Source organism: Ipomoea triloba, chromosome 5 (assembly GCF_003576645.1).
Source record: "Ipomoea triloba cultivar NCNSP0323 chromosome 5, ASM357664v1".
In the NCBI taxonomy this organism is placed as follows: Eukaryota; Viridiplantae; Streptophyta; class Magnoliopsida; order Solanales; family Convolvulaceae; genus Ipomoea; species Ipomoea triloba.
Genome location: NC_044920.1, coordinates 26,531,504 through 26,555,911, shown reverse-complemented (window position 1 = coordinate 26,555,911; position 24,408 = coordinate 26,531,504). Strand labels below are relative to the sequence as shown.

Here is a 24,408-nt window from a genome sequence, read left to right as displayed (position 1 = left end):
TGTTAAACCAGATGAATTGAATCAAATTGAGATTTTGATCTTACAACTTATTCTTGTAAAAAAAAAAGTGTACATTTGATCCATGGTCAACAGAATTGCTGTTAACTTCATAGGGCCTATTTTTTTGCTATGTCCTGAGCCTATAAAATGATAGGATTAGGCCTGCTTGGATACGTAGCCAAAGTATTGTACTGATGTGCTAGACTTCTACTGTGGTTAGAATTCAGAGTCGTAAAGGTACCATGGTTTTTTTTTTCCAAAAAGGTACCATGGTTAAAATTCATTACGTGTGAAGTTTTTCCAGGACAATACATTTGATTTCACAAGTGGACGTACTTTTCTTATCCACAAGTCCACTCAAAATAATTGGATTAAAAGAACATCTTATCTTATCTAATTGGCAAATAACAAAATAAGCTTGAGCTAGCTTCTTCCTAAACCAAACCACCCCCACCCCTAGCCTCAACAAAATGCTGGCCTTCAGATCAAAATACCTTCTCATACCGTTCCTCATATCACTACTTGTCATCTCAGTCGTCGTCATATACAAACTTCTTATCCATTTCTCATGGCATTCCAATACCACCCTCTGCAACCCTTCTTCCTGCGGGAGCATCCACAATATCAGCTTCCCTTTTCGACTAAATACCGATCCACAACATTGTGGCAATCCCGATTACGAGTTAAGCTGTGAACAAAACCGAACAGTGTTAACTTTACATTATTCCCAGAAATACTATGTTCAGTCCATCAATTACGGCAACTACACTATCCGTATGGTTGATCCTGATGTACAAGAAACCAATAATATGTGCCCCTTTCCCCGATATGCTGTAAGTCGGTACAGTTTTTTTAGATACCACGATGGTTATCCATATAGCATCGCACGTGCCAAGAGGACAACATATTACAACAGGGAAGAATTGCCTTCAATTCCTTTACTTACTGTGCCAATTATTTTCTTGAGGTGTCCCTTCCCAATGAAGTCTTTCACTTTTGTAGAAATGACTAAAGAGTGTTGGAATGATAAAAACAGTAGTGGTAGGAATGCTCCCCCATTGTACCCTTCTGCAGGAGGCTACGCTTATGCTAAGGTAGGCCGTCTTAATGCATCGGATTTAAGAATTTCATGTGGGGTTGAGCTCATAACTATGACTTCCAGCTGGCGAGTTCAAGAAAATAATGTGTCCTCTCAGATTAATGTTAGTCGTCTATTGGAAATCCATGATGCTTTGAGGTATGGGTTTGAGCTATCTTGGTTCCAGGCTGTTTGTCGTCAGCGTTGCTGGAGTAGAGAATGTGAACTTGATGACACAACAAATGAGATTACCTGCTGGAGAAACTACGGTAAGAATATATACTAGGTGACTTGTCTTGACTTAGATCTCACACACACATACATACATACATATAGAGTCCTCTGATCAGGCAGGTGTGCCGCCACTTAACGTGCAGTTAGTGCTGTCGCACCACTATGTATACAAATATACACCTGCATTATTAGGCACACATCATAAAAAACAGGTATGTAAATATACACCATACAGTGTTAGCAAATGCATCATTAGGAGTAGGAGAATTATGGTGCATTATTTTGGGTGTGTGGTTTGTTTTATGGTGTTTTGTATATTTTCATTGTGTTACGTTTTCTAACATTGAGTGGTGTGAACATAATGGAAGTAGTTCAGTACATCCGTTCTTGCCTTTCTTTGTGGGGTTCAACCCTGACACATATCTATAGGGAGGCCAACCAGGTGGCTGACGCACTTGCTTCAGAAGGACTTAACAGTAGCTCGCCCGCTCTTTTTCACTCTTGTACTTCTTTACCTATAAAGGTCAAACTGGCTCTTTTGTATGATCAGCGGGGATTTTCATCCCCTAGGTTTTAATTATCAATAAAATTCTCTTTGTTAAAAAAAAAAAAAAAAAAAAAAAAAAAAAAANAACCGAACAGTGTTAACTTTACATTATTCCCAGAAATACTATGTTCAGTCCATCAATTACGGCAACTACACTATCCGTATGGTTGATCCTGATGTACAAGAAACCAATAATATGTGCCCCTTTCCCCGATATGCTGTAAGTCGGTACAGTTTTTTTAGATACCACGATGGTTATCCATATAGCATCGCACGTGCCAAGAGGACAACATATTACAACAGGGAAGAATTGCCTTCAATTCCTTTACTTACTGTGCCAATTATTTTCTTGAGGTGTCCCTTCCCAATGAAGTCTTTCACTTTTGTAGAAATGACTAAAGAGTGTTGGAATGATAAAAACAGTAGTGGTAGGAATGCTCCCCCATTGTACCCTTCTGCAGGAGGCTACGCTTATGCTAAGGTAGGCCGTCTTAATGCATCGGATTTAAGAATTTCATGTGGGGTTGAGCTCATAACTATGACTTCCAGCTGGCGAGTTCAAGAAAATAATGTGTCCTCTCAGATTAATGTTAGTCGTCTATTGGAAATCCATGATGCTTTGAGGTATGGGTTTGAGCTATCTTGGTTCCAGGCTGTTTGTCGTCAGCGTTGCTGGAGTAGAGAATGTGAACTTGATGACACAACAAATGAGATTACCTGCTGGAGAAACTACGGTAAGAATATATACTAGGTGACTTGTCTTGACTTAGATCTCACACACACATACATACATACATATAGAGTCCTCTGATCAGGCAGGTGTGCCGCCACTTAACGTGCAGTTAGTGCTGTCGCACCACTATGTATACAAATATACACCTGCATTATTAGGCACACATCATAAAAAACAGGTATGTAAATATACACCATACAGTGTTAGCAAATGCATCATTAGGAGTAGGAGAATTATGGTGCATTATTTTGGGTGTGTGGTTTGTTTTATGGTGTTTTGTATATTTTCATTGTGTTACGTTTTCTAACATTGAGTGGTGTGAACATAATGGAAGTAGTTCAGTACATCCGTTCTTGCCTTTCTTTGTGGGGTTCAACCCTGACACATATCTATAGGGAGGCCAACCAGGTGGCTGACGCACTTGCTTCAGAAGGACTTAACAGTAGCTCGCCCGCTCTTTTTCACTCTTGTACTTCTTTACCTATAAAGGTCAAACTGGCTCTTTTGTATGATCAGCGGGGATTTTCATCCCCTAGGTTTTAATTATCAATAAAATTCTCTTTTTTAAAAAAAAAAAAAAAAAAAAAAAAAAAAAAAAAAGAGTGGTGTGAACCGCACCGACCGCACAGGAAAGCGCGGTCACATTTGAACAGATTTATATATACAATCTGAGGTCGTGTGCATTAATGTAGACGCTTATGTGCATATATATATTCTTGGAATATAGTCATTAATTACTAGATCGATCATGTATGATTGCTAACTTAATTAAGAAGTAAATTTTCCTCAGTTCTACATCTTGTCGATCTCTAACGTAACTCCATTCCCATCAAAATATTATTGTAGGTTTATTACAACAAAGAATAATACCGTGGGCTCTTCAGAGTAAGAACTCAATCTCTTCTCACGAACTACTGCTCTGTAAATATAACTGCAGCACTCTTTATAGTATAATAAAATTTGTAATATTTTGCAGTTGTGGGCAAGCTTGCGTGGCTAATCACTGTATTAAAGATTATAATTGGAGTTCCATGCGCAATTGTGTTTCTAATTATCAAATTCCGAAGAAGGCATTTATCAGAGTTCGATGCAATCGAGAATTTCCTCAGCTCTGAGAATAATCTGTTGCCCATCAGGTACTCTTACAAACACATCAAGAATATGACCAAAGCCTTCAAGGAGAAGCTGGGAGAAGGGGGCTTCGGTTCTGTTTACAAAGGCAAACTTCAAAGTGGCGGCGATGTTGCAGTGAAGATAATAGGCAAGCCCAAGTCTAACGGCCAAGATTTTATCAATGAAGTTGCTTCCATGGGAAGGATTCATCATGTCAACATTGTTCGACTTGTTGGATATTGTGCACACAATTCCAAGCGTGCTCTTGTCTACGACTTCATGTCTAATGGATCCCTTGACAAGTACATTAATCAAGGAGCAAATGCAAGTTTGTTGAATTGGCAAAGGAAGTTTGAAATTGCAATGGGAGTAGCTCGTGGGATTGATTACTTGCACCGAGGGTGTGACATCCAAATTTTACATTTTGATATCAAACCACACAATATACTTCTAGATGAGAATTTTATTCCAAAAATCTCTGACTTTGGTCTCGCAAAACTATTTCCTACCGATAAAAGCATTGTAACACTTACTGCAGCCCGTGGAACAATTGGGTATGTGGCTCCGGAACTGATCAACAGAAGCATTGGAGCCATTTCACACAAAGCCGATGTTTATAGCTTCGGAATGTTACTTTTGGAAATGTTAAGCCTAAAGAAAACCCCAGTTACTGGGCAAGATGAATCGAGTCAATACTTCCCGTCTTGGATATACAAGGATATCAACAAGCGCAAGGCAATTGAGATGGGTGAACTAGATGAGGATGAGAAGAGAATTACAAAGAAGATGACGATAGTTGGGCTTTGGTGCATCCAAACCAGTCCAATTCCAAGGCCTTCAATGAGTAGGGTGGTTGAAATGCTTGAAGGAGATGTTGAGCTGCTTCAAATGCCTATTGATACTTTCCTTTCGGAGCCAGTTATGGTAGTGGATCAAGAACTGACTTCCATGCCACATTCATCGGAATCCATAGCATTTTTGCCCAATTCTGCTAATTCCGACAGCATTAGTATAATTCTGGGTTAAAGTATAATTTATAAGTTTGGCGCAGTGTGTAACTAATTAGATGCTATGCGGCATTAGTGTTGTCTTCAACGTACCATACCCCACATGTTATGTTGATCATATTGTATGAAATAAGTATGTGGCATTGTAACATAATCGGTAGTACTCAAAAAAAAAATTATAATTTTTAAAATGAAAGTTGAAATTTAATAAATTTATTTTATTGGAAATAATGAAATTGCTGGCACATCTATCGGATTTACATTAGTTTGGTTTTAATCTTTCTAGAATTATGGCTTCGTTCCTTTAATTGAAAATCAATTATATTTGTTCTGCTTAGTTTTGTTCCTCCCCAAAAATTAGTCCTCAGCAAAGAAGAAAAAAACTCCATAGAATTGGTTTGAAGAGGGTTTACAAATTATTGTTGCATCATCTTATTGAAAAATTAAATTTGTTATTTCACAATTTTGGTGTCAACAATACATATATTGATATATCACTTCCGACCAACATATTTTAATAACGTACAACAAACTATTTCAGTTTGCAAATACATTTTTATTGCTTAGTACATAACTCAATTAAGAATGGGTTCAATTAGTAACATCAATCTACACATTGTGTGTTAAGTTTTCAGAGGCTACAACCAATGCATTGGATGACTTATACTAGAGACAAGTGCATTGGATGATTCCTCATCCTAGACCTCAGCCGTCGCTTTGGAGTTTGGTCATTCAGATGTTGATGTCTAAGGCAACGCGTTTGGATGACATAACTCTTCAAGTCTACTTTTCTTATCATCTCATCTAAGGCTTGAAAACTGCTTCTATTAACTTATATTTTGTCATTTAAATTATTATTTTTGGATGTAAGCCATATTAGACTAAGATTTTTATTATTTGGTTTAACCTGATTTAACTCATATTTAACCAAACACATAAATATAATAACATTGAACTAAAAAAATTGAAGATAATAAAGTTGGTGTTTTCTGTTGTCAGGGTACGTCAAGATTGTGTAGACCCCAAGACTTAAGAGTTCAAGTAGTATTTTCCTTTCTCTCCAATCCTTCTTATTTTTTTCTCAACTTTTTATGGGTCCCACTCCTCCACACTTCTACACCAATAGCTATTGCGTGGACTGTGGTTCACACAATTGTGTGAACAACAATTCAAAAATATATAAAAATACATTATTCTAACATATAAATTACAATATTCTAACTCATAAAATACATTATTTATCACATAAATTTCATTATTCTAAAACATATAAAGTACATTATTCTAACTCATAAAATACATTATCTTACCCTGGAATGTTCATTTTTCTAACATACGCGCGGAGTAAACGACTTCGTTTTGAACTGTGGTTAATATAATTTGCCCTTCTACCCATCATCAATTATTTTATTAACATTTCTATAGTTAATAATTTCAACTTTTAATTATAATTTCAATTTTTTATTTTAAATAAAAATAAATTAAACTCAAAAATTAAAAATAATTTCAAATTTATAATTACAATTTCACATTTTGATCTTAAATAAAAATAAATTGAACTCAAAATTTAAAAATAATTTCAAATTTATAATTATAATTTCACATTTTGATTTTAAATAAAAATAAATTAAACACAAAATTTAAAAATAATTTTAACTTTATAATTATAATTTCACATTTTGATTTTAAAGAAAAATAAATTAAAGTCGAAATTTAAAAATATCTCTATGAAATTTAAATTAAACTCAAATTTAATATATAAATGAAAATACAAAACTATTTAAAAACAAAAAAAAAATAATAAAAAACAAAAATAGTTAATACCATATGAGATCCTCCGAGTATAATGATTTTGCCATGTTTAGTACTAAACTTTCAAATTAACTACCCGTGGTCTTTCGACTTTAAAATTGTTACCATCTGTGGTTTAAGTTGATCATCTATGGTCCTTCAACTATTAAATTTTAACCAATCATGATCCTTTCAAGAGGATCATAGATGATGAATTTAAAAGTTTAAAACTAAACGTGACAAAATCAATATACTTAGAGGACCCAATGTGAAATCAACTCAAAACAAAAACAAAACACTCAACATTCTGTTGAGTGCAATGATTTTCTTTCAGCCGATTATCTTTAAAACATTAAAATAAAACAAATTAAGGAGGGGAGATAGCTGGGCGTCAGTATGGTGCTTGGCGCGCACACACCAATCAGTGGGTGATGATGTAATGATTGTTGAAAATAATCCAGTCCTGCTTATTGACAACTTTATATTACAAGGTAGTATATGTTTAATGTACCCGCCACGAAAAATTCGATCATGTGATATTTCCTTACAAACATAGATAACTGAGCACAATGTGTTTGGCATATGGGTTTGTATATTCCTCAAATGCTACAATCAATAATATCATTTTTTTTTTCAAATATAAAAAATTTAATGTCGTGAGAATATATCATACATGATTTAATTTTATGGATATTTTTAAAAAGAATAATGCCCTCTATTTGTCATAACTTGTTGAAAAGCTAACAAAAAGTTGAAAATTAAAAAGTTAAAATTATTAAGTTAGGTGATTTGTGGTATAACTGTTTAATAAAATTAGACGTAAAAATACAAAATGATAGTTTTGTACATGTTGGATTAGTGAATTTTTTGTTCCTAACCCTTACCCCTGTCCCACTTTCACATAATTTTCTCTGGTTAAATAAAGCATTGCTACACCCCCATTATTTATAGGTGTCGATGGACTGACCTTCATTCTCAAAATTGCAAGCTTATTTAGGGAAACCCTATAACAATATATTGTGTATGCTACAAGTCAAGATCTCCTTAACAATTCTTAACTACTTAACTACTTGTTTCGTGAAAAACAAATGCCATGTAAGGTGTAGTACATTTAGGGCCTGATTGATTCGCACATGGGAATTGGAATAAGAATGAGAATCAAATATTTAGTAATGGTAATGGGTTTTGGTGAAAGTATTTTGAGTGTGTTTGGTTCGTACAAGAGAATTGGAATGGGAATGTGAATCAAATATTGGTAATGGTAATGAGTTTTAGTAAAAGTATTTTGAATGTTTGGTAATAAAGTGGAACTAGAATGGTTACCAATATTGATGTTTGGTTATGTATAACCCTATAATGGGAATAAAGATTTTAAAAATATAAAAATAAAAAATTAAAGCAATTGATCATAATATAATGACATCCAAAGCAACTCAAAAAATCAAATTACCAATAAGATAGATTGATACCCGTTTTTAGTTACGGAATGAAGTTTTTAATTAAAGAAGTAATCAAATTCCATAGTTGTGTTTTAAAAACGGGTTTAGAAAATTATTTTACAAATTATTAATTACTTTTCGAATTTACAGCTGATTCTGGTAAAAACCCTATGCTAGAACAGGAGGGATATCATTCACATTTGTTGTCATGAAAGGGCTAGAAGGCAACACCAAATCGTGTCCCTCTCTTTCTAGCATTTGAACTACAACTTTCATTGGAGGCCGGTCCACTGGTTGCCATTGGATGCACCACAATGCTATTATTGCCAGTTTTTTCACTATCACTTCATCCTCCTCCTCCTCGATTCTGATTCGCAACTCTCCTTTTCTGTTAAGGTGATTGTACACCCATTCTGGAAAACTATCTTGGCTGGCATTAGTCGCTTTGTTAGCATCAAAATTCTTCCTTCCTCCCACCATTTCCAGAAGCAACATGCCAAAGCTATAAACGTCTGACTTGTGAGAGACTTTGCCAAAGTTACTGGACACAACTTCGGGTGCAATATAACCCATGGTTCCCCTGGCAGCCGTCATGGTGACAGCACTTTTCTCTTTGGAGCACAATTTTGCAAGTCCAAAATCACCAATCTTGGGATTCATGTTGTGATCTAGCAGGATGTTGTGGGGTTTGATATCGAAATGAAGAATTTGCTGGTCGCAACCTTGATGGAGATATTCAATTCCTTTGGCTATACCCAGGGCTATTTCTTGAATCTTTTTCCAACCCAGGGGGGCAACATTCTTTGAACCTGTTGAAAATATGGATTTCTCCAAGGATTCATTTGACAAGTACTCGTACACGAGTGCTCGTCTAAATTCATCGGCGCAGAAGCCAACCAAACGAACCACGTTAACATGGTGGATCTTTCCTATTATCCCAACTTCATTGATGAACTCCTCTCCGTTCGCATTGGAATCATTCAGCACTTTGACTGCGACGTGAATTTCACTGGAAAGCTTCCCTTTGTACACAATTCCATAAACTCCTTCTCCCAGTCTCTCACTAAACTGATTAGTGATTTTCTTGATATCAGCAAAGCTATATCTTGTTGGCCTCATAGCTCTGTAATCTTCTAAAAAATTTTCAACTCTTTTCTGGTTCTCTTTTTGTGTTTTAGTGGTGGTGTAAAACTTGTAGGCGCCAAATGCCAACAGAAAGAAGCCCAAAATGGCACCTGCATATATATATATGTTGGGGAAAACAAATCAGAATAGCATATTATGTCTATTCCCAGGGAATATAATCAGAGGAAACAGAATAATAAAATAATTGGTCACCTGCAATAATTGGGTTTTTGGATCGTGGTACATCTGTTATAAATTTGGGGAAATAAAGTTAGAGGGTGCTCAGCTTCATTATATTGTTACTGTATCTCTGTCTGACACTTGAAAGAAATCAACAATAATAACTAATGTAGCAGAGCACCTACCTGTTTTCTTTGGTCTGCTAAGGCATTGAACTCCCAGTGTGATGTTATTATGGTTCTTTAACCTACAATCTTTGCCTTGTGCTTCACAATTTAAACATGATGGACTTATCCACTTAAGCTGAAGAGTATCCTTTAAATAATAAACCGGATAAAAGCAAGATGAGGACGGGAATTCATCGATGGAGTGTGAGGAGGAAATGGCATATATTTGGTAACCAGGAACAGCAAGACAGGAAATTAACCCATCATAAATTGTGCCACCAAAATCATTGGATGCAGAACAGTTGAATAGGGAGAAGTCGTACCAGGATACTGAGCCAGAATATTGGAATGGAGATAGAGATAAGTTAAGGTGTAATAGCATCTTGCCAGAAAGACAAGCATCAGGGTCAGATAGGAAGATCTGCTGGGACGCATAGTCAATCTGATCAACCTGTAATTGCACATCATGCGGCAGCTCCATCACAGTGTTGCCATTGTTATCACAGGATAACTCGAATCCGGGATACCCACAGTGCTGCGCCTGCTCATGTTTAAGCTTGAAAGGGAAATGGATTCCAGGACCGCCGCTCCTGCACCGGCTCTCCTCACAATCGTCAAACCCCACGACAAGCAGTGGAAGTAATAGTGTGATAATAAAGAGACGAAATGAGAAGAAGAAGAAGGTGACCATCTCTGAGCAATACTTGCTGCAACAGCCAAAGGAAAGTATGAAAATGCTTCTTATTAGTTTAGTTCACAATCTAAGAATTAACAAATCTAATTAGTAACATCTACTGTGCAAAAGTAAACTCTTGTTATTATTTTAGTCCTCAATATTAGAATTAATTAATGGGTATGTAGAATTAGTAAACTTTAACCGCTGCAAATGAAGAAATTCAGTGAATTGAAATATAGAATTGGGTTAAAACATTAGCGCTTTACTACTTTTATGTGCATAATTGGTATCAAACTCATATGATTTTATTTTAATTAGAAGTTAAGTATGTGCTTATTTGATTCCTTTGTATTATTTAGGTGATTTGAAAATATTGATTATAGAATCATATAAATTGGAGCCCAATTAGATGGGTTTTAAAATCATATATTCACCCACATTTCTAGGGCAAATTATACTGTGCACCACGGTGCACATAATAATGTGCACCACGTACCTAAACGACGTCGTTTTGAGCATTGTAAACTAATCGTTCGTTTTTTGGGTAATATTCTGTGTATTCCAGGCAATCATTCTGTGTATTCTAGGCAACTGTTCTGTGTATTCTAGGCAACCGTTATGTGTATTCATGTTAGTAACACATGTTGTGATTTCATGTTAGTAACACATGTTGTGATGTGTTTGTGCATTCGAATGTTTAGGAGGATGAGTTATGTGTATTTTGTGTAAATATTCTGTGTATTCATGTTATTAACACAAGTTGTGATGTGTTTGTGCATTCGAATGTTAGGAGGATGAGTTCTGTGTATTTTGTGTCAATATTCTGTGTATTATGGGCAAACATTCTGTGTATTCTAGGCAAACGTTCTGTGTATTCTATATAATGATTATGTGTATTATAGATAATGAATTCCCCGGAGTCATTCGTGTCCGCGTCCACTAACATCTGTGTATTTTGTGTCAATATTCTGTGTATTCTAGGCAAACACTCTGTGTATTCTAGGCAAACGTTCTGTGTATTATAGATAATGATTATGTGTATTATAGATAATGAATTCCCTGAGTCATTCGCGTCTGCATCCACTAACACCGAAACGACATCGTTTTACTTACGTGGTGCACATTGCTATGTGCACCGTGGTGCAGGGTATAACGATTGCATTTCTAGCTAACCTTTGAGATAGAGTTAGAAGGGAATGAGTACACCAAGTCTTTGTTTAATTGCTTCACCTAGCCTAGTTGCTATGAGAATGGAACTAGGGCTTAGGTGATAAACCAATGTCCACGAGAGTGGCGTTGACACTTATACCACTCCCTCATTTTCATTGTGGAACATTGCTTGGCTTAGAATCTTAAAACACACAAAAGCATCTATGCAAGGTTATTTGATCTAAATCCTCTATTTTATCATTGTCTTTACTCAATCAATTTTGTGTTTTTTACACTTGTTACTTAATGCAATCTCCTAATCTTTTCAGGTTAGCTTTCAAACATTTGTTCTTTCTTCGATGGGACCAAATTATTGTAACAGGACTCAAACTTGCAACTTTTTGCATTGACAGGGCGATGCTCTGACCAATTGAACTACAATCCCCTCAATGCACTTGTGTTTAATCACTCTCTACACAACTCCTTTCAAGCCCTTCTTTGAGGACGACGATACTCACTTTCCACCTTCAATTAAATTAAAAAGCAACTTTCAGTATCGTAGCTTGATATGATTTAGTACAACATGATTTTAACTCCATTGTGAATGATTTTGTTAAAAAATACATACAACAATGAAAAAACCAGTAGAAATATGTAAAAAGAAAAAGAAAAAAAAAACCAATGAAAAATTGCCTGAAAATACGCAAGGGAGGAATATATATAAAGGTTTTTCCGACACCTTTGGTGGTGGTCGGACAAAATACTAATTTAAAATTTGAATAAGGTTCAAATTGGCCACTGAACCTAACCTAAAAGTACAATTAGCCCACTGAATGAAAAAAATGCAATTAGGACATTGAACACTCCAAATGCATGCAATTTCACCTGATAGCAAGTTACCTTCCATTTCATCAGATTGTATGCTTAGATGGATGGCGAGTTGACATTTCAAAATATTTTTTTAATAATAAACTTTAAAAATAAAAATAAAAAATAAAATTTTTATTTAAAAAAAAAAACAAACGCCAGGATGCAGTGTTTATTAGAGTTTTATTTACAAGGTATTATAGACAGAATTTATGAGTACTTTTTGGTTAGAGACGAAGGAAGGGGGGGGGGGGNGTGGCAACTATTTTTTTTTTTTAAATAACTTTTAATTTTTGTTTTTAATATTTATTATTAAAAAATTATTTTAAAATGTCAACTCACCATCCATATAAGCAGGCAACTTGATGAAATGGAAAGTAACTTGCTATGTGGTGAAATTGCATGTATTTGGAGTGTTTAGTGGCCTAATTGTACTTTTTTTTTTGTTCAGTGGCCTCATTGCACTTTCAGATTATGTTCAGTGGCTAATTTGAACCTTATTCCTTTAAAATTCAAATTGTAGACAAATTTTTGGGTCATATTGCATTGTAAACCTTGATACAAAAATTCTATACCTTTAGTTAACAGATTCTGTAACTACAATTAACAGTTTCCGTACATGTAAACAAATAACTTGATAATTGCTAACACATAATATGATAGCTACAAGTACAGAAATTGTCAACTCTAGATATAGAATTTGTCAACTAAAGATACAGAATCTGAAATTGCAAGGTAGACTCTGGTTCATGGTATAATTTCCCACCTAAGTTGCCCTGGGACCTTCACAGGGCGCTTGGTTTAAGGGAAAGAATTAGGTGGGAAAAGAATTGCAATTCCGTAGAAAAAGTATAATGCAGGAGTTTAAACTCCAGTGTTTGGTTCACTCACAGGAATAAAATTATTGAGGATTTCAATTCCAATGTTTGGTATACACGAAATTGAGAGGGGATAAGTAGTATAAAGTCCAAAATGCACATTGTTGTTGTTATTATTATTATTATTATTATTAGTATTATTTATAATTGACAAATTAATTCACAAATGGTTAGAGTTGTTGCATATAAAAATGCAAATTTTGAAGAGTTCTACATATAAAGAATTCAAAGGAACATACACGAAAATTACTATATATAAATAATGCATATAAAGAATGCAAATTTTGAATAGTTATTGCATATAAAAATTTATATTAAATGAACATACACAAAAAGAAGTTGAAGAATAATACACACTATAATTTAGAAGGGAATGTCAGACACTAATTTTATGTTAAAAAATGGGAGGGGTAATTTTATCTTAGAATTATCTTTTTGTCTTCCTAAAATCCATGGAATTAAAATCTTAGGTGGGCCATGGAATTCTAATTCCATGAAAATGAGGGAATTGCAATTCCGTGGAATTACAATTCCCTCCAACCAAACGAATGAATTTTGTTACATTTGAAATTAGGTGGAATTAAGTGAGAATAGAATTATAATTCCCTCCAACTAAACGTGCAGTACTAGCGTGTTATACCAAAAATCAAATACAAACACCTATTATAAGTTTACAACGACTTTGTAAGCCTATTTTTCGTCAAAAATATAATTAAGCCAACCAAAAATTATACCAAGTATAACACTAACAAACATAACTAGTAAGTAACAGTGCACAAGGTGCAGTGCAATTGGATAGATTAAAATTTCTAACTAGTAACATCATATCAGTCACCAATGGAAGTATGTAAATGCTTCTTATTATTTTAGTTCACAACGTAAGAATTAATAAATCAAATTAGTAACATCAACTGTGCAAAAGTAAACGTTTTTTTTTATGGTAAATTCACGGGATCTTTCTCTGTCCGTTTAATGATCTAGGTACATCTACGTTCGCTCCGGGAGGCACGGGAGCTGGCCCAGAGAGAATCGTCACTTGTGAAAATCGAACTCGGGTTCTCATGGAATTCTTCTCCATAAAGAGGTCACTTGCCACTTGTTATTATTTTAGTAAGAATTAATAAATCAAATTAGTAACATCAACTTTGCAAAAGTAAACTATTGTTATTATTTTAGTTTTGAATATGAGAATTAATGGGTATGTAGAATTAGTAAACATCAACCGCTGCAAATGACGAAATTCACTGAATTGAAATATAGAATTGGGTTTAAAGAGAATCTTATCTGGTAAATACCTAAATAACTCTTTCGTCTTCCTAAACCAGACCACCCCCAACAAAATGCTTGCGTTCAGATCAAAAAACCTTGTCATCTCATGCGTGATATGCATACTTTGTATCCAACTTCCACGGCATTCCAGTAGCCAGTGCAACCTTTCTTCTTGCGGGAGCATCCACAATATTAGCCACCCTTTTCGACTTGATACTGATCCACAACATTGTGGCAATCCTTATTACCTTTTAACCTGTGAACAAAACCAAACAGTGTTAACTATACATTCCCAGAAATACTTTGTTCAAGCCATCAATTACAACAACAAAACTATCCGTGTGGTTAATCCTGGTGTACAAAAAAACAACATATGCTCCTTTCCCCAATACGCTTTGCCTAAGAACAGTTTGTTTGGATACCGTGGTTATCCATATGAAATCGCATACAGAACATATGTGCCAATTATTTTCTTGAGGTGTCCGTTCCCAATGAAATCCTCCGCTTTTGTAGAAACCACTAAAGACTGCTGGAATAAAAGCAGTGACTCTCCTGGGGGCTACGCTTATATTAAGGTAGGCCGTCTTAATGCATTGGATTTAAGAATTTCCTGCCGGGTTGAGCTCATAACTATGACGACTTCCTTGCGAATTCAAAAAAATTTGTCCGAGAATATTAGCCTTTTGGAAATCCATGATGCTTTGGTGTATGGATTTGAGCTATCCTGGGTCCAGGATAACCTGAGTAAAGGGTGTAAACTTGATCCCACGAAATATGGGATTATCTGCCGGGAAGGTAAGAATATAATGAGAGGTGACTTGTCTTGACTAGATCACATATAATTAAATTTAGTGGAAATATAATCTTAATTTGTCTACTAGATTATGTGTGATAGATTGCTAACTTGAGAAGTAACTTTTCCTCACTTCTGTATTATAAATAATACTCCGTACTATTTTATTCAGCTGTGATTATTTGCAATTACTCTCTTATTTTTCATGTTACTAGTTTTTTGTTTGAAGTTTCGTCGCATTACATTTATGCTGCCGGGATGCGGTAAACTATCCTCAAAACACCATGTGTCTCTAACTCCATTCCATTTCCATCACAATATTATTGTAGGTGTAACACTATATGGCATAATACGGTTCCTTATTATGGGTAAGAACTCAATCTCTTGTCACCAGTTTATGAACTGCTCTGTAAATATAAAAGTACACCAACACTCTTTTTACTATAATTTCGTTAATGACATTTGTAATATTTTGCAGTTGTGGTCCTACTTGGGGGAATAATCTTTGGATTAAAGATTATAATTGGAATTCCATGCGCAATTGTGTTTCTAATTATCAAATTCCGCAGAAGGCATCTATCAGTGTTCGATGCAATCGAAAATTTTCTCAGCGCCGACAACAATTTGTTGCCCATTAGATACTCTTACACACACATCAAAAATATGACCAAGGCCTTCAAGGAGAAGCTGGGAGAAGGGGGCTATGGTTCGGTTTACAAAGCCAAACTTCGAAGCGGCCGCGATGTTGCAGTGAAGATAATAAGCAACTCCAAGTCCAACGGTCAAGATTTCATCAACGAAGTTGCTTCCATGGGAAGGATTCATCATGTCAACATTGCTCGACTTGTTGGATATTGTGCAGAGAATTCTAAGCGTGCTCTTGTTTACGATTTCATGTCTAATGGATCACTTGACAAATACATTAATAAAGGAGCTAATGCAAGTTTGTTGAATTGGAAAAGAAAGTTTGAGATTGCAATGGGAGTAGCTCGTGGGATTGATTACTTGCACCGAGGCTGCGACATTCAAATTTTACATTTTGACATTAAACCGCACAATATCCTTTTAGATAAGAATTTCATTCCAAAAATCTCTGATTTTGGTCTTGCAAAACTGTTTCCTACTGATAAAAGTATTGTCACTCTTACTGCCGCCCGTGGAACAATTGGGTATGTGGCACCAGAGTTGATCAATAGAAGCATTGGAGCCATTTCACACAAAGCCGATGTTTACAGCTTCGGAATGTTACTAATGGAAATGCTAGGCCTAAAAAAAATCCCAGTTACCCGGCAAGATGAGTCGAGTCAATACTTCCCGTCTTGGATTTACAATGATATCAACAAGGGCAAGGTAATTGAGATGGGAGAATTAGATGAGGAAGAGAAGAGAATTACAAAGAAGATGACCATAGTTGGGCTTTGGTGCATCCAAACGAGTCCAATTCCGAGGCCTTCAATGAGTAGGGTGGTTGAAATGCTTGAAGGAGATGTTGAGCTGTTGCAAATGCCAACTGATACTTCTTTCCTTTCGGAGCCAATTATGGAAATGGATCAAGAACAGAGTTCCATGCCAGAATCATCTGAATCCATAGCATTTTTGCCCGATTCCAACAGCATTGGTATAATTGTGGATTGAAGTGTAATTTATAACTTTGGTGCAGTGTGTAATTGATTAGATGCTATGTGGCATTATTGTGTTCAACGTTCCATACCTCACATGTTAGGTTGTTCATATTGTATGAAATAAGGAACTATATGGCATTGCTACCATGTTCATCCAATGTATTTTAATAACTTTTTTTTTTTTTTAATGCAGAATGCAAAATATATATATTTTTTTAAATAATTTTATTGATGAGCAAAAAGTCTGGGGGAAACAAAACCCCTACAGTCAAGCCAAAGAGCAAGAAGAACCTTTACAGGAAGAGAATTGAAAGAGCAAAAGAAATTGGGCAAGCTTTTGTTAAGACCTTCCGTGGCAAGGGCATCAGCCACTTGGTTTGCCTCTCGATAGATATGCTTTAAGGATGATCCCCACGAAAAGAGGCACGAGCGAATGAAGTTGATAGCTTCCCTAATCTTCCAAGGGGTCTTTGTCGTTTTGGAGTTAACAATGCGAGCAAGACAGATTGAGTCCACTTCCACAAGGTAGGGTGTCTTTGCTGTTAGTTCACACCATTGAAGGGCAAAGCGAAGAGCTAAGGTTTCTGCCTCAAGAGCCGAAGAAGCTGCTAATGGGAAACAAAGTCCTGCAACTAAAAAACCATGAGAGTCGCGCAAACAAGCTCCGCCTGCTGTGCCGTTAGCAGAAAATAATGCATCTGTATTGAGCTTCAATCGACCGGAAGGTGGAGCGAGCCATTTGATCCAGATAGTTCGTTTTCGCGGTGTGGCTGAAAATCTTGCGATCAAACCCTGTGAAAGCAAAACGGAGTCTGAAGTGTCTCTGCATTGAATGGGTCTAGAAAGGGATATCAACACAGTCTCACATTTGATTCTTTTAACAGTGCCAGGGATAGAAAAGGTGGATCCATTATGAATTGATTCATTGTAAGATACCCAAAGTTGCCAAAGAATCAGACTGGGAAGAAGACGCGCTAAGCAGCCAACTGCAGAGTTTGGAGATGAAAACAACCACCAAATGTGACATGTTGCACGAACAGTGCTAGCATTTGACATTGATAGTCCAAATATCCCGCCAAAGTGTTGCCAAATTTGTTGAACTCGGTCGCAAAGCAATAAACAATGTTCCAAGCTCGCACTTGCTCTAAGACAAAATGGACAAACTGATGGAACACAAAAACCGAAACGTTCAATGACGTCTGGGAACGGAAGTAGTCTTCTCAAGAGTTTCCACATTAGAATAGATACTTTGGGAGGTATTCCTCCGCCCCAAATGCAGCTAGATGATAAAGTTAATCCCGCTTTTGGTCGAAGGCAGTCATATGCCGAGGAAAAACAAAAATTTCCATAGGTGGATGGCATCCAAACAAGATCGCCAGCAACTTGCACTGTGTTTTCATCAACAAAAACAGCCACCTCTTGTATACGACGCCAAGTAAGGGAGCCCGAATGCCTGGACGAGTCTTCTGGGTAGCGAGCATGCATGAAATCACTCCATAAGGATCCCCCTCGCTTGAAATTGAAATAAATTTTAGCAGAGTGGGTACGTTGAACCGTTGACAGGCAGCGAACGCCTAAGCCGCCCTCTTCTCTCGGTAAGCATATTTTCCTCCATGCAGCCCAGTGTCGCTTTGGTTTTCCATCTTTTGTGCCCCAGAAAAATCTAGCGAGCTTAGATTCAAGTGCTTTCACAATCTGGCTCGGCAGCATAATAGAAGCCATCGTGTAGAGGGGAATCGTTGATAGAACATGCTTGATAAGGATGAGCCGACCCCCTGGAGAAAGAAGCTTGCGATGCCAGCTTTGAAGTTTTTCGTCCATATTTTCCAGCAGTCGTCGATGATAAAAGAGCCTATTCCGTCCTCGGAATAGGTTCACCCCTAAATAACGGAAAGGCAAAGATGAACGTTGCATTCCCAAGATGCGTGACATGGTGGCTGCTCTACGGCCTGAGCAGTGTTTAGAAGTAACAAAAAAGCTCTTGGTAAAGTTAATTTTTTGCCCTGAACCTGCTTGATATTGTTTCAATGTTTCCACCAATGTTTTTAAGGAGTTTGATGACCCGTTTGCAAAGATGACAATATCATCTGCAAATGCCAAATGGGTAACAATAGGACAGTTCAAACCAGTTGAGTAAGGGGAGAGTATACCTGTGCCCATTTTGAGAATGAGGGAGCGAGATAATGCTTCTGAGATTAAAATGAACAACATCGGCGATAGTGGATCGCCTTGCTTAACCCCTCGAGTAGGTTGGAAAAAACCACAGCTGACACCATTGATCAATATTGATAATCTTGTCGCTGCAAGGTTGTTCATGACAAGATTTGTAAAAGCAATTGGGAAACCAAACTTTTTAAGCACTGCTCGCAGGAAGGGCCAAGAAACTCTGTCAAATGCTTTCATCATGTCCAATTTAACCACAACATTGGAGCCGCGGCACCTTTTGTCAATGTATTGGAGTAATTCGAATGCAAGCAGAACATTGTCTTGAATGCTTCTACCTTCCACAAATCCTGCCTGTTCATTAGAGATCGATTTAGGCAGAATTTTCCTTAGACGGGTGGCAATGATTCTTGTGAAGACCTTACTAATAAATGTGCATAAGCAGATAGGCCTGAAGTCCGCATATGTTTCTGGATTATTATTTTTGGGGATCAAAACAATTTGCGCACTAGCTATGGCTTTAGGGACCGGCACCCCAACATAAAAATCTAACACTGCTTTGTAAACATCTTCTTGTACAATCTCCCAGCATTGTCTGAAGAATGTACCTGAGAAGTCGTCTGGGTCGGCCGCACTATCAGGGTCAAGTTTCCACGCTGCCTCCTTGACCTCCTCACGGGTTGGAGGCCTAGACAGGAGAGCATTGTCTGAAGCTTCCAAGCTGCTAGGGAGGCATTGCAGTAAGGGATCCATTTCAGAGCAATCCTCAGCCAAGAATAAGTTGGAGTAGTAAGATATGGCTTCCTCCTGGATAGCTGTTTGGGTGGTAAGGAGTTCACCGGAGTCATTTTTAATAGCGCAGATACGCTGTCTATGATGTCTATCTTTAACCGTGGCGTGAAAAAAACGAGTGTTGGCGTCGCCTTCTTTTAGCCATTTCACCCTAGCCTTTTGTCTCCAGAACATTTCTTCTTGTTTTAGGGCTATAAGAAGTTCTGCATGGTGTCTGTGCAATAATGTTCGAGTTTCTGGTGTGGGGCATTCATCATAGCATTTCTCTGCCTCAGCTACTGTAGTCTCCAAATTCCTGATACATTTCTCTGCCTCAGCTACTGTAGTCTCCAAATTCCTGATATGATCAAAAACATTCCCAAAGGTGTCCCGGTTCCAGGTGCGAAGAGCTAGCTTAAGGCGTTTAACCTTAAAGGCTAAAGCTCGCATACCTCCACCGTTAGCTGGTAGCGACCAGTTGTTTCTAACAACGTCCATAAAGCCAGAGTGTGTGATCCACATGCTTTGAAAGCGAAACTGCTTAGGGCATGGTAGTTCAAAATTAGCCCCACTTAAAAGGATCGGTGAGTGGTCGGACGTGGTGCGGGCAAGAACAAGGATTCTTATCTCCGTGAAATAATCTCTCAAAGCTGGATTCATTAAGAACCGATCCAACCTCTTCCAAACAGTCCCCGAGTTTCTGGTTCCATGCCAAGTGTATTGACCTCCCATTGTAGCCAAATCAATTAAAGAGTTGTCAATAATGAAGTCAGAAAAGTCTGAGATGCTCCCAAGCTCAGGAAAGGCATTACCTCTGGACTCAGAGATGTTTGAGATGACATTGAAATCCCCACCAAGGAGGAAAGGTCTAGTGTCGTCAATAATCGCATGAAGCTGCCTCCAAAGATGAGCTCTTTCCATTCTAGAGTGTTTTGCGTAAATTGCAATAAATCCAAAGTTGAATTGCCAAGGAACAAAGCGAACATTACAGAAGACAAATTGTTCACTATCAATCACTATATCAACCTCAAAAGAATCCGACCAAAAAAGCCAAATTTTAGTTTCAAGGGAAGCGAAACCACCAGCAAACTTGAATTCTCGGACAAAGCTGTCCAAGCGATCCGAAGCAATAAAAGGTTCAATAACAGAAAGAAAATTGACATGCTCACGGTGAAGGATACGAGAGAGTCTGCGCCGTGAGGAAAGCAGACCCCTGACATTCCAGCTTAGCAAATTCATTTCAAACGATGGGAGAAAGATACTCTAGCGATCTTTCCCACTGAGAGGCGGGTGGTGACAGAGGGTGTGTTGGCAGAGTAGTTCTTCCTAGGCCGATTCTTTTTCTTAGTGACTGCAATAAAGTCGTCCGGCGTTGGGTCCGGCATTGAGTCCTTGATTCGAGCAGAAAAGATTCTGCTATCCGCTTTCCATGATTCAAGCAGAGACAAGGAGAATTTTTGGGTAGTATGAATATCATCACCATCCGAAAGGTGGCCTGGCTGGGGGATAGATTGGATGTTAGCTTGTTTCCATGACTTCAATGAAGGGTGTGAAAAAGCTTGTGCATTGATATCTTCATCTCTATCAGACCAAAGCTCTGTTTGTGTCTCTGTAAATCCTTCCGGCCTAATAGCATTATCATCAATGAGGAATGGGCCAAGTGCAGGTGCTTGGTCGGGAATAATCAGTTGTTCTTGATTGTTTGCTTTTTCTGTTTCAGGTTCTTGTTGCTGCGAGTTTTGTGTCTCCTCTTGTGGTTGAGTTGTGACGGGTCTCCAGAGTTTACGGGGTGGAGCAGTGGTTTTCGGTTGAGGCTGAGGTTTGCTGAGGTTAACAGGGTCTGCTTCTTGGCGTTGATGCTGAGTAAAGGAAGGAGGTTGACCTGCTTTGCAATCTGGAGTCAGATGACCAAATCTTTTGCAAGAATTACAGTAAGGAGGGATATATTCATATGCTACGGGTTGAGCGAATCCTCCATACGAGCCATTGTTGATCCAAATGAACTCTGGAAAGGGGTTAGACACATTGAGCTCAACGCAGACTCTGGAGACTGAGGGGCGGTTGTGGGCAAGAGTCGAGGCGTCGACCTTAAGCGGGGATCCTATTAGGTTCGCTATTGAGTAGATTGCTCTTTTTTTTGGAGATGAGCAGGCAAACCTTCTAAAGCAATCCACACCGGGACAATTGGGGATTCCATATCAGGTCGAAAGTTTGGAGTCCATTTGAAGATCTTCATGATGAAACCTTGTATCGACCAAGATTTTCTTAACCAGCAGCGTTGAAAGTCTTCCTCCCTGTCAAAATTGATCAGAATATGGCGATGGTCGATAAGGCCGAGATTGAAGGCTCCACCAAATCCAATAAGCTCAAAGGATTTACGGAGAACTGCCATTGAAGGGCGCCCTTTCGAAAAAAATTTTCCTATCAGTGCAAACTTAAAGTCGGAAGCAAAATACTGGATATCTTCATCTGAGAAGGTGACAGCTGGCATGCCTTTGTATCTTTCCGGAGGACGGATTGGTGCCTCTTTAGTGCTAGAGGAGAGGACATCCGCGAATGTACGCGATGGATTGGATGTGGCGGCCCAAGGGGGTGCCGCCATTGAAGGGAAGCTTCAGACAGCGGGAGAGAATTTAGGGCACCAATTCACTGTCGTATTTTAATAACTTACAACAACCTATTTCAGTTTGTAAATACATTTTTCTTGTTTAGTACATAACTCAATTAAGAATGGGTTCAATTAATAACATCAATCTACACATTGTGTGTCAAGTTTTCAGAGACTACAACCTATTTATTCTTAATGCATTGGATGACTTATAATAGAGCCAAGTGACCCATTGGGAGGTTGTGATTTCGAGTTTTGTGGAGACGATATTGACTCTTTGTGCTTTAATAGATTGATAGAAAAATTAATAAATGTAGCAACTACATTATATACTAAAGAAATTGATAGAAAAATTAATATTTTTTTTAATGTTTTTGGGCTCCATTTTTTGCATATGTGGAGAAAAAAAAAAGAAAAAAAATAAATAAAACATGTTCATCTCATAAATTTTTGGCCTCCATTTATTAAAAAGAAAGAAAGAAAGGAGGGTCAAGTTAACCAATCATTATTGCATAGACTATGGTCCACACAGCTGTGTGGACCATAAATAAAAAGTAAATTTTTAACATATTCAAAGTACATTATTTAAATATTGAAAGTACATTATTGTATATATACTATGAAATAATATACTTTCAGTACAAAAATAATGTAATTTTAGTATAATAGTAATGTACCTTATATTCATGGTCCACACAATAATTTGCCCAAGTTAACTTAGACGTCAGGGTGGTCGCCAACTAGTAATTACCATGATATTTGTTTTTGTTTTTAAAAAAATGAATGAATGAATTAATTAATTGTTTTTTTATTATGAGAGAAAATGTAATACTTATGAAGAAAATTTTGACTTTTTTTTATGGAAATGTAATATTTTTAAATTAAAAAATAATATTAGGGGTTGAAAAGTTATTTATGAGAAAAATATTATAATATTTATGAAAAAAAATTGTAAAACGTATTATGAAAAATCTACACAACCCATTTCATAGATGCAGATCCGTGAGCGGGTCATATTTTGCCAACTATAAATTAGAATCTTTCTGCTCAAAGTGAGGTAAGATGATTTTACCTCTTTACGAATGCATATCCTTTTCTCTTACCTATTATAATTTAATTTAATTTATTTTGTGAAATATTAAATTAGTATATATTACTCATTATGATTATTGTTTTTGTTAGAAGAAAACTTGTGAGATAGGTATATATGTTGAATGAATAGATATACTCAATGCAAGCTAAGATGATGGAAATTATACATATATTCTAGTCAAAGGAAGCGTGCTTATGAAGATGGAGCTCAAAGGATTGTGAAAATTTGTCTGTGTACAATACAAGTTTCCTCTGGGAGGCGTGGACGTGAGCTTACTGACCTTTCCATGCATTTGGGAATTTTGTCTTTATGTGCAAAATAAATTTTCTTAAGAACATAGAATCAAGTGGGGGGTTGATTCAGTCAAATATCACCAAAAAAGATGTGATGATATGTCGCACACTCGCACATATAGTAGTTACATATAGTTTGATTCAAATTTACACTCATTCGAGATGGTTGGTTGGATAGTCACACAATTTTAAGTTTAATTCTACGTGCAAATTGTCTATTAGCCTTCTAAATTTGAGGCAACAGTCAGCTATGAGCAACTTATGTTGATTTACGTTCTCGTAGTTCTTTATCAATTAGAATCACAAGATATGGTTCACACGAGAATGCGCACTTACAAGTAGCGATTGAGAAGACTTTTCAATAACTCAAAAGATAGCACATTTGTGTCCACAGGTGGAGTTTTCTTATGGATGTCACTCAACTGAAAATAATTGAATTAAAAGAGCAACCTATTCAATTCTTATATTGTAAACTAGCTAATTAAATAAGCCTTCGTCTTCCGATCCGATCCATTGCTAAACCAAAGCACCCCTCAACAAAATGTTTGCCTTCAGATCAAAATACCTTGTCACACTATTCCTCGTATGCATACTTGCCATCTCATGCGTCCCAGGCATACTTGTTATCAGATCCAATTGGTTTAGGAATTACGAGTGCACCCCTTCTTGTGGGAACATCAACAATATTACCTTCCCATTTCTACTAAAGGGGGATCCAATAAATTGTGGATATCTCGATTACCAGTTAAACTGTGAACACAACCGAACAGTGTTAACTTTAAATTCCCGGAAATACTATGTCCAATCCATCA

General features: G+C 36.9%; 3 protein-coding genes across 6 annotated transcripts; 2 read left to right on the top strand and 1 right to left on the bottom strand.

The window, feature by feature from the left end:
* Positions 1-415: 415 nt before the first annotated feature.
* On the top strand, positions 416-4,866 carry LOC116019837 (PR5-like receptor kinase). Of its 4 annotated transcripts, none has more exons than XM_031260185.1 (4): positions 977-1,094; positions 1,163-1,347; positions 3,439-3,477; positions 3,569-4,866. In XM_031260185.1, exons 1-4 carry the CDS (start codon positions 1,024-1,026, stop codon positions 4,729-4,731), a joined length of 1,458 nt encoding a protein of 485 aa, XP_031116045.1. In that variant the 5' UTR covers positions 977-1,023; the 3' UTR covers positions 4,732-4,866. The 4 variants fall into 4 exon arrangements, with proteins under 4 accessions (XP_031116042.1, XP_031116045.1, XP_031116044.1 ...); XM_031260184.1 differs by lacking the exons at positions 977-1,094; positions 1,163-1,347 and adding exons at positions 1,954-2,340; positions 2,409-2,593; XM_031260182.1 differs by having other exon boundaries at positions 416-1,347.
* A 3,244-nt stretch (positions 4,867-8,110) lies between these two features.
* On the bottom strand, positions 8,111-14,483 carry LOC116020485 (rust resistance kinase Lr10-like). Its single transcript, XM_031260959.1, has 3 exons — positions 14,377-14,483; positions 9,433-10,121; positions 8,111-9,177 (listed from the first exon to the last, which is right to left on the bottom strand). Exons 1-3 carry the CDS (start codon positions 14,481-14,483, stop codon positions 8,111-8,113), a joined length of 1,863 nt encoding a protein of 620 aa, XP_031116819.1.
* A 1,092-nt stretch (positions 14,484-15,575) lies between these two features.
* LOC116019840 (PR5-like receptor kinase) lies at positions 15,576-16,708 on the top strand. The gene has a single exon (XM_031260187.1). The coding sequence runs from the start codon at positions 15,710-15,712 to the stop codon at positions 16,679-16,681; it is 972 nt and encodes a 323-aa protein (XP_031116047.1). The 5' UTR covers positions 15,576-15,709; the 3' UTR covers positions 16,682-16,708.
* Positions 16,709-24,408: the final 7,700 nt, after the last annotated feature.

What these genes read in the sequence shown, in the direction of transcription:
- LOC116019837 (XM_031260182.1), top strand. Translation starts at nt 471, where the DNA reads ATGCTGGCCTTCAGATCAAAATACCTTCTCATACCGTTCCTCATATCA. An exon ending in TACCTGCTGGAGAAACTACG is followed by an intron (nt 1,348 to 3,438) that starts GTAAGAATATAT and finishes ATATTATTGTAG; the next exon opens with GTTTATTACAACAAAGAATA. An exon ending in AATACCGTGGGCTCTTCAGA is followed by an intron (nt 3,478 to 3,568) that starts GTAAGAACTCAA and finishes AATATTTTGCAG; the next exon opens with TTGTGGGCAAGCTTGCGTGG.
- LOC116020485 (XM_031260959.1), bottom strand. Translation starts at nt 14,483, where the DNA reads ATGTTGTGGATCAGTATCAAGTCGAAAAGGGTGGCTAATATTGTGGAT. An exon ending in CCGTGGAAGTTGGATACAAA is followed by an intron (nt 10,122 to 14,376) that starts GTATGCATATCA and finishes TGGCTGTTGCAG; the next exon opens with CAAGTATTGCTCAGAGATGG. An exon ending in TAGCAGACCAAAGAAAACAG is followed by an intron (nt 9,178 to 9,432) that starts GTAGGTGCTCTG and finishes ATATATATGCAG; the next exon opens with GTGCCATTTTGGGCTTCTTT.
- LOC116019840 (XM_031260187.1), top strand. Translation starts at nt 15,710, where the DNA reads ATGACCAAGGCCTTCAAGGAGAAGCTGGGAGAAGGGGGCTATGGTTCG.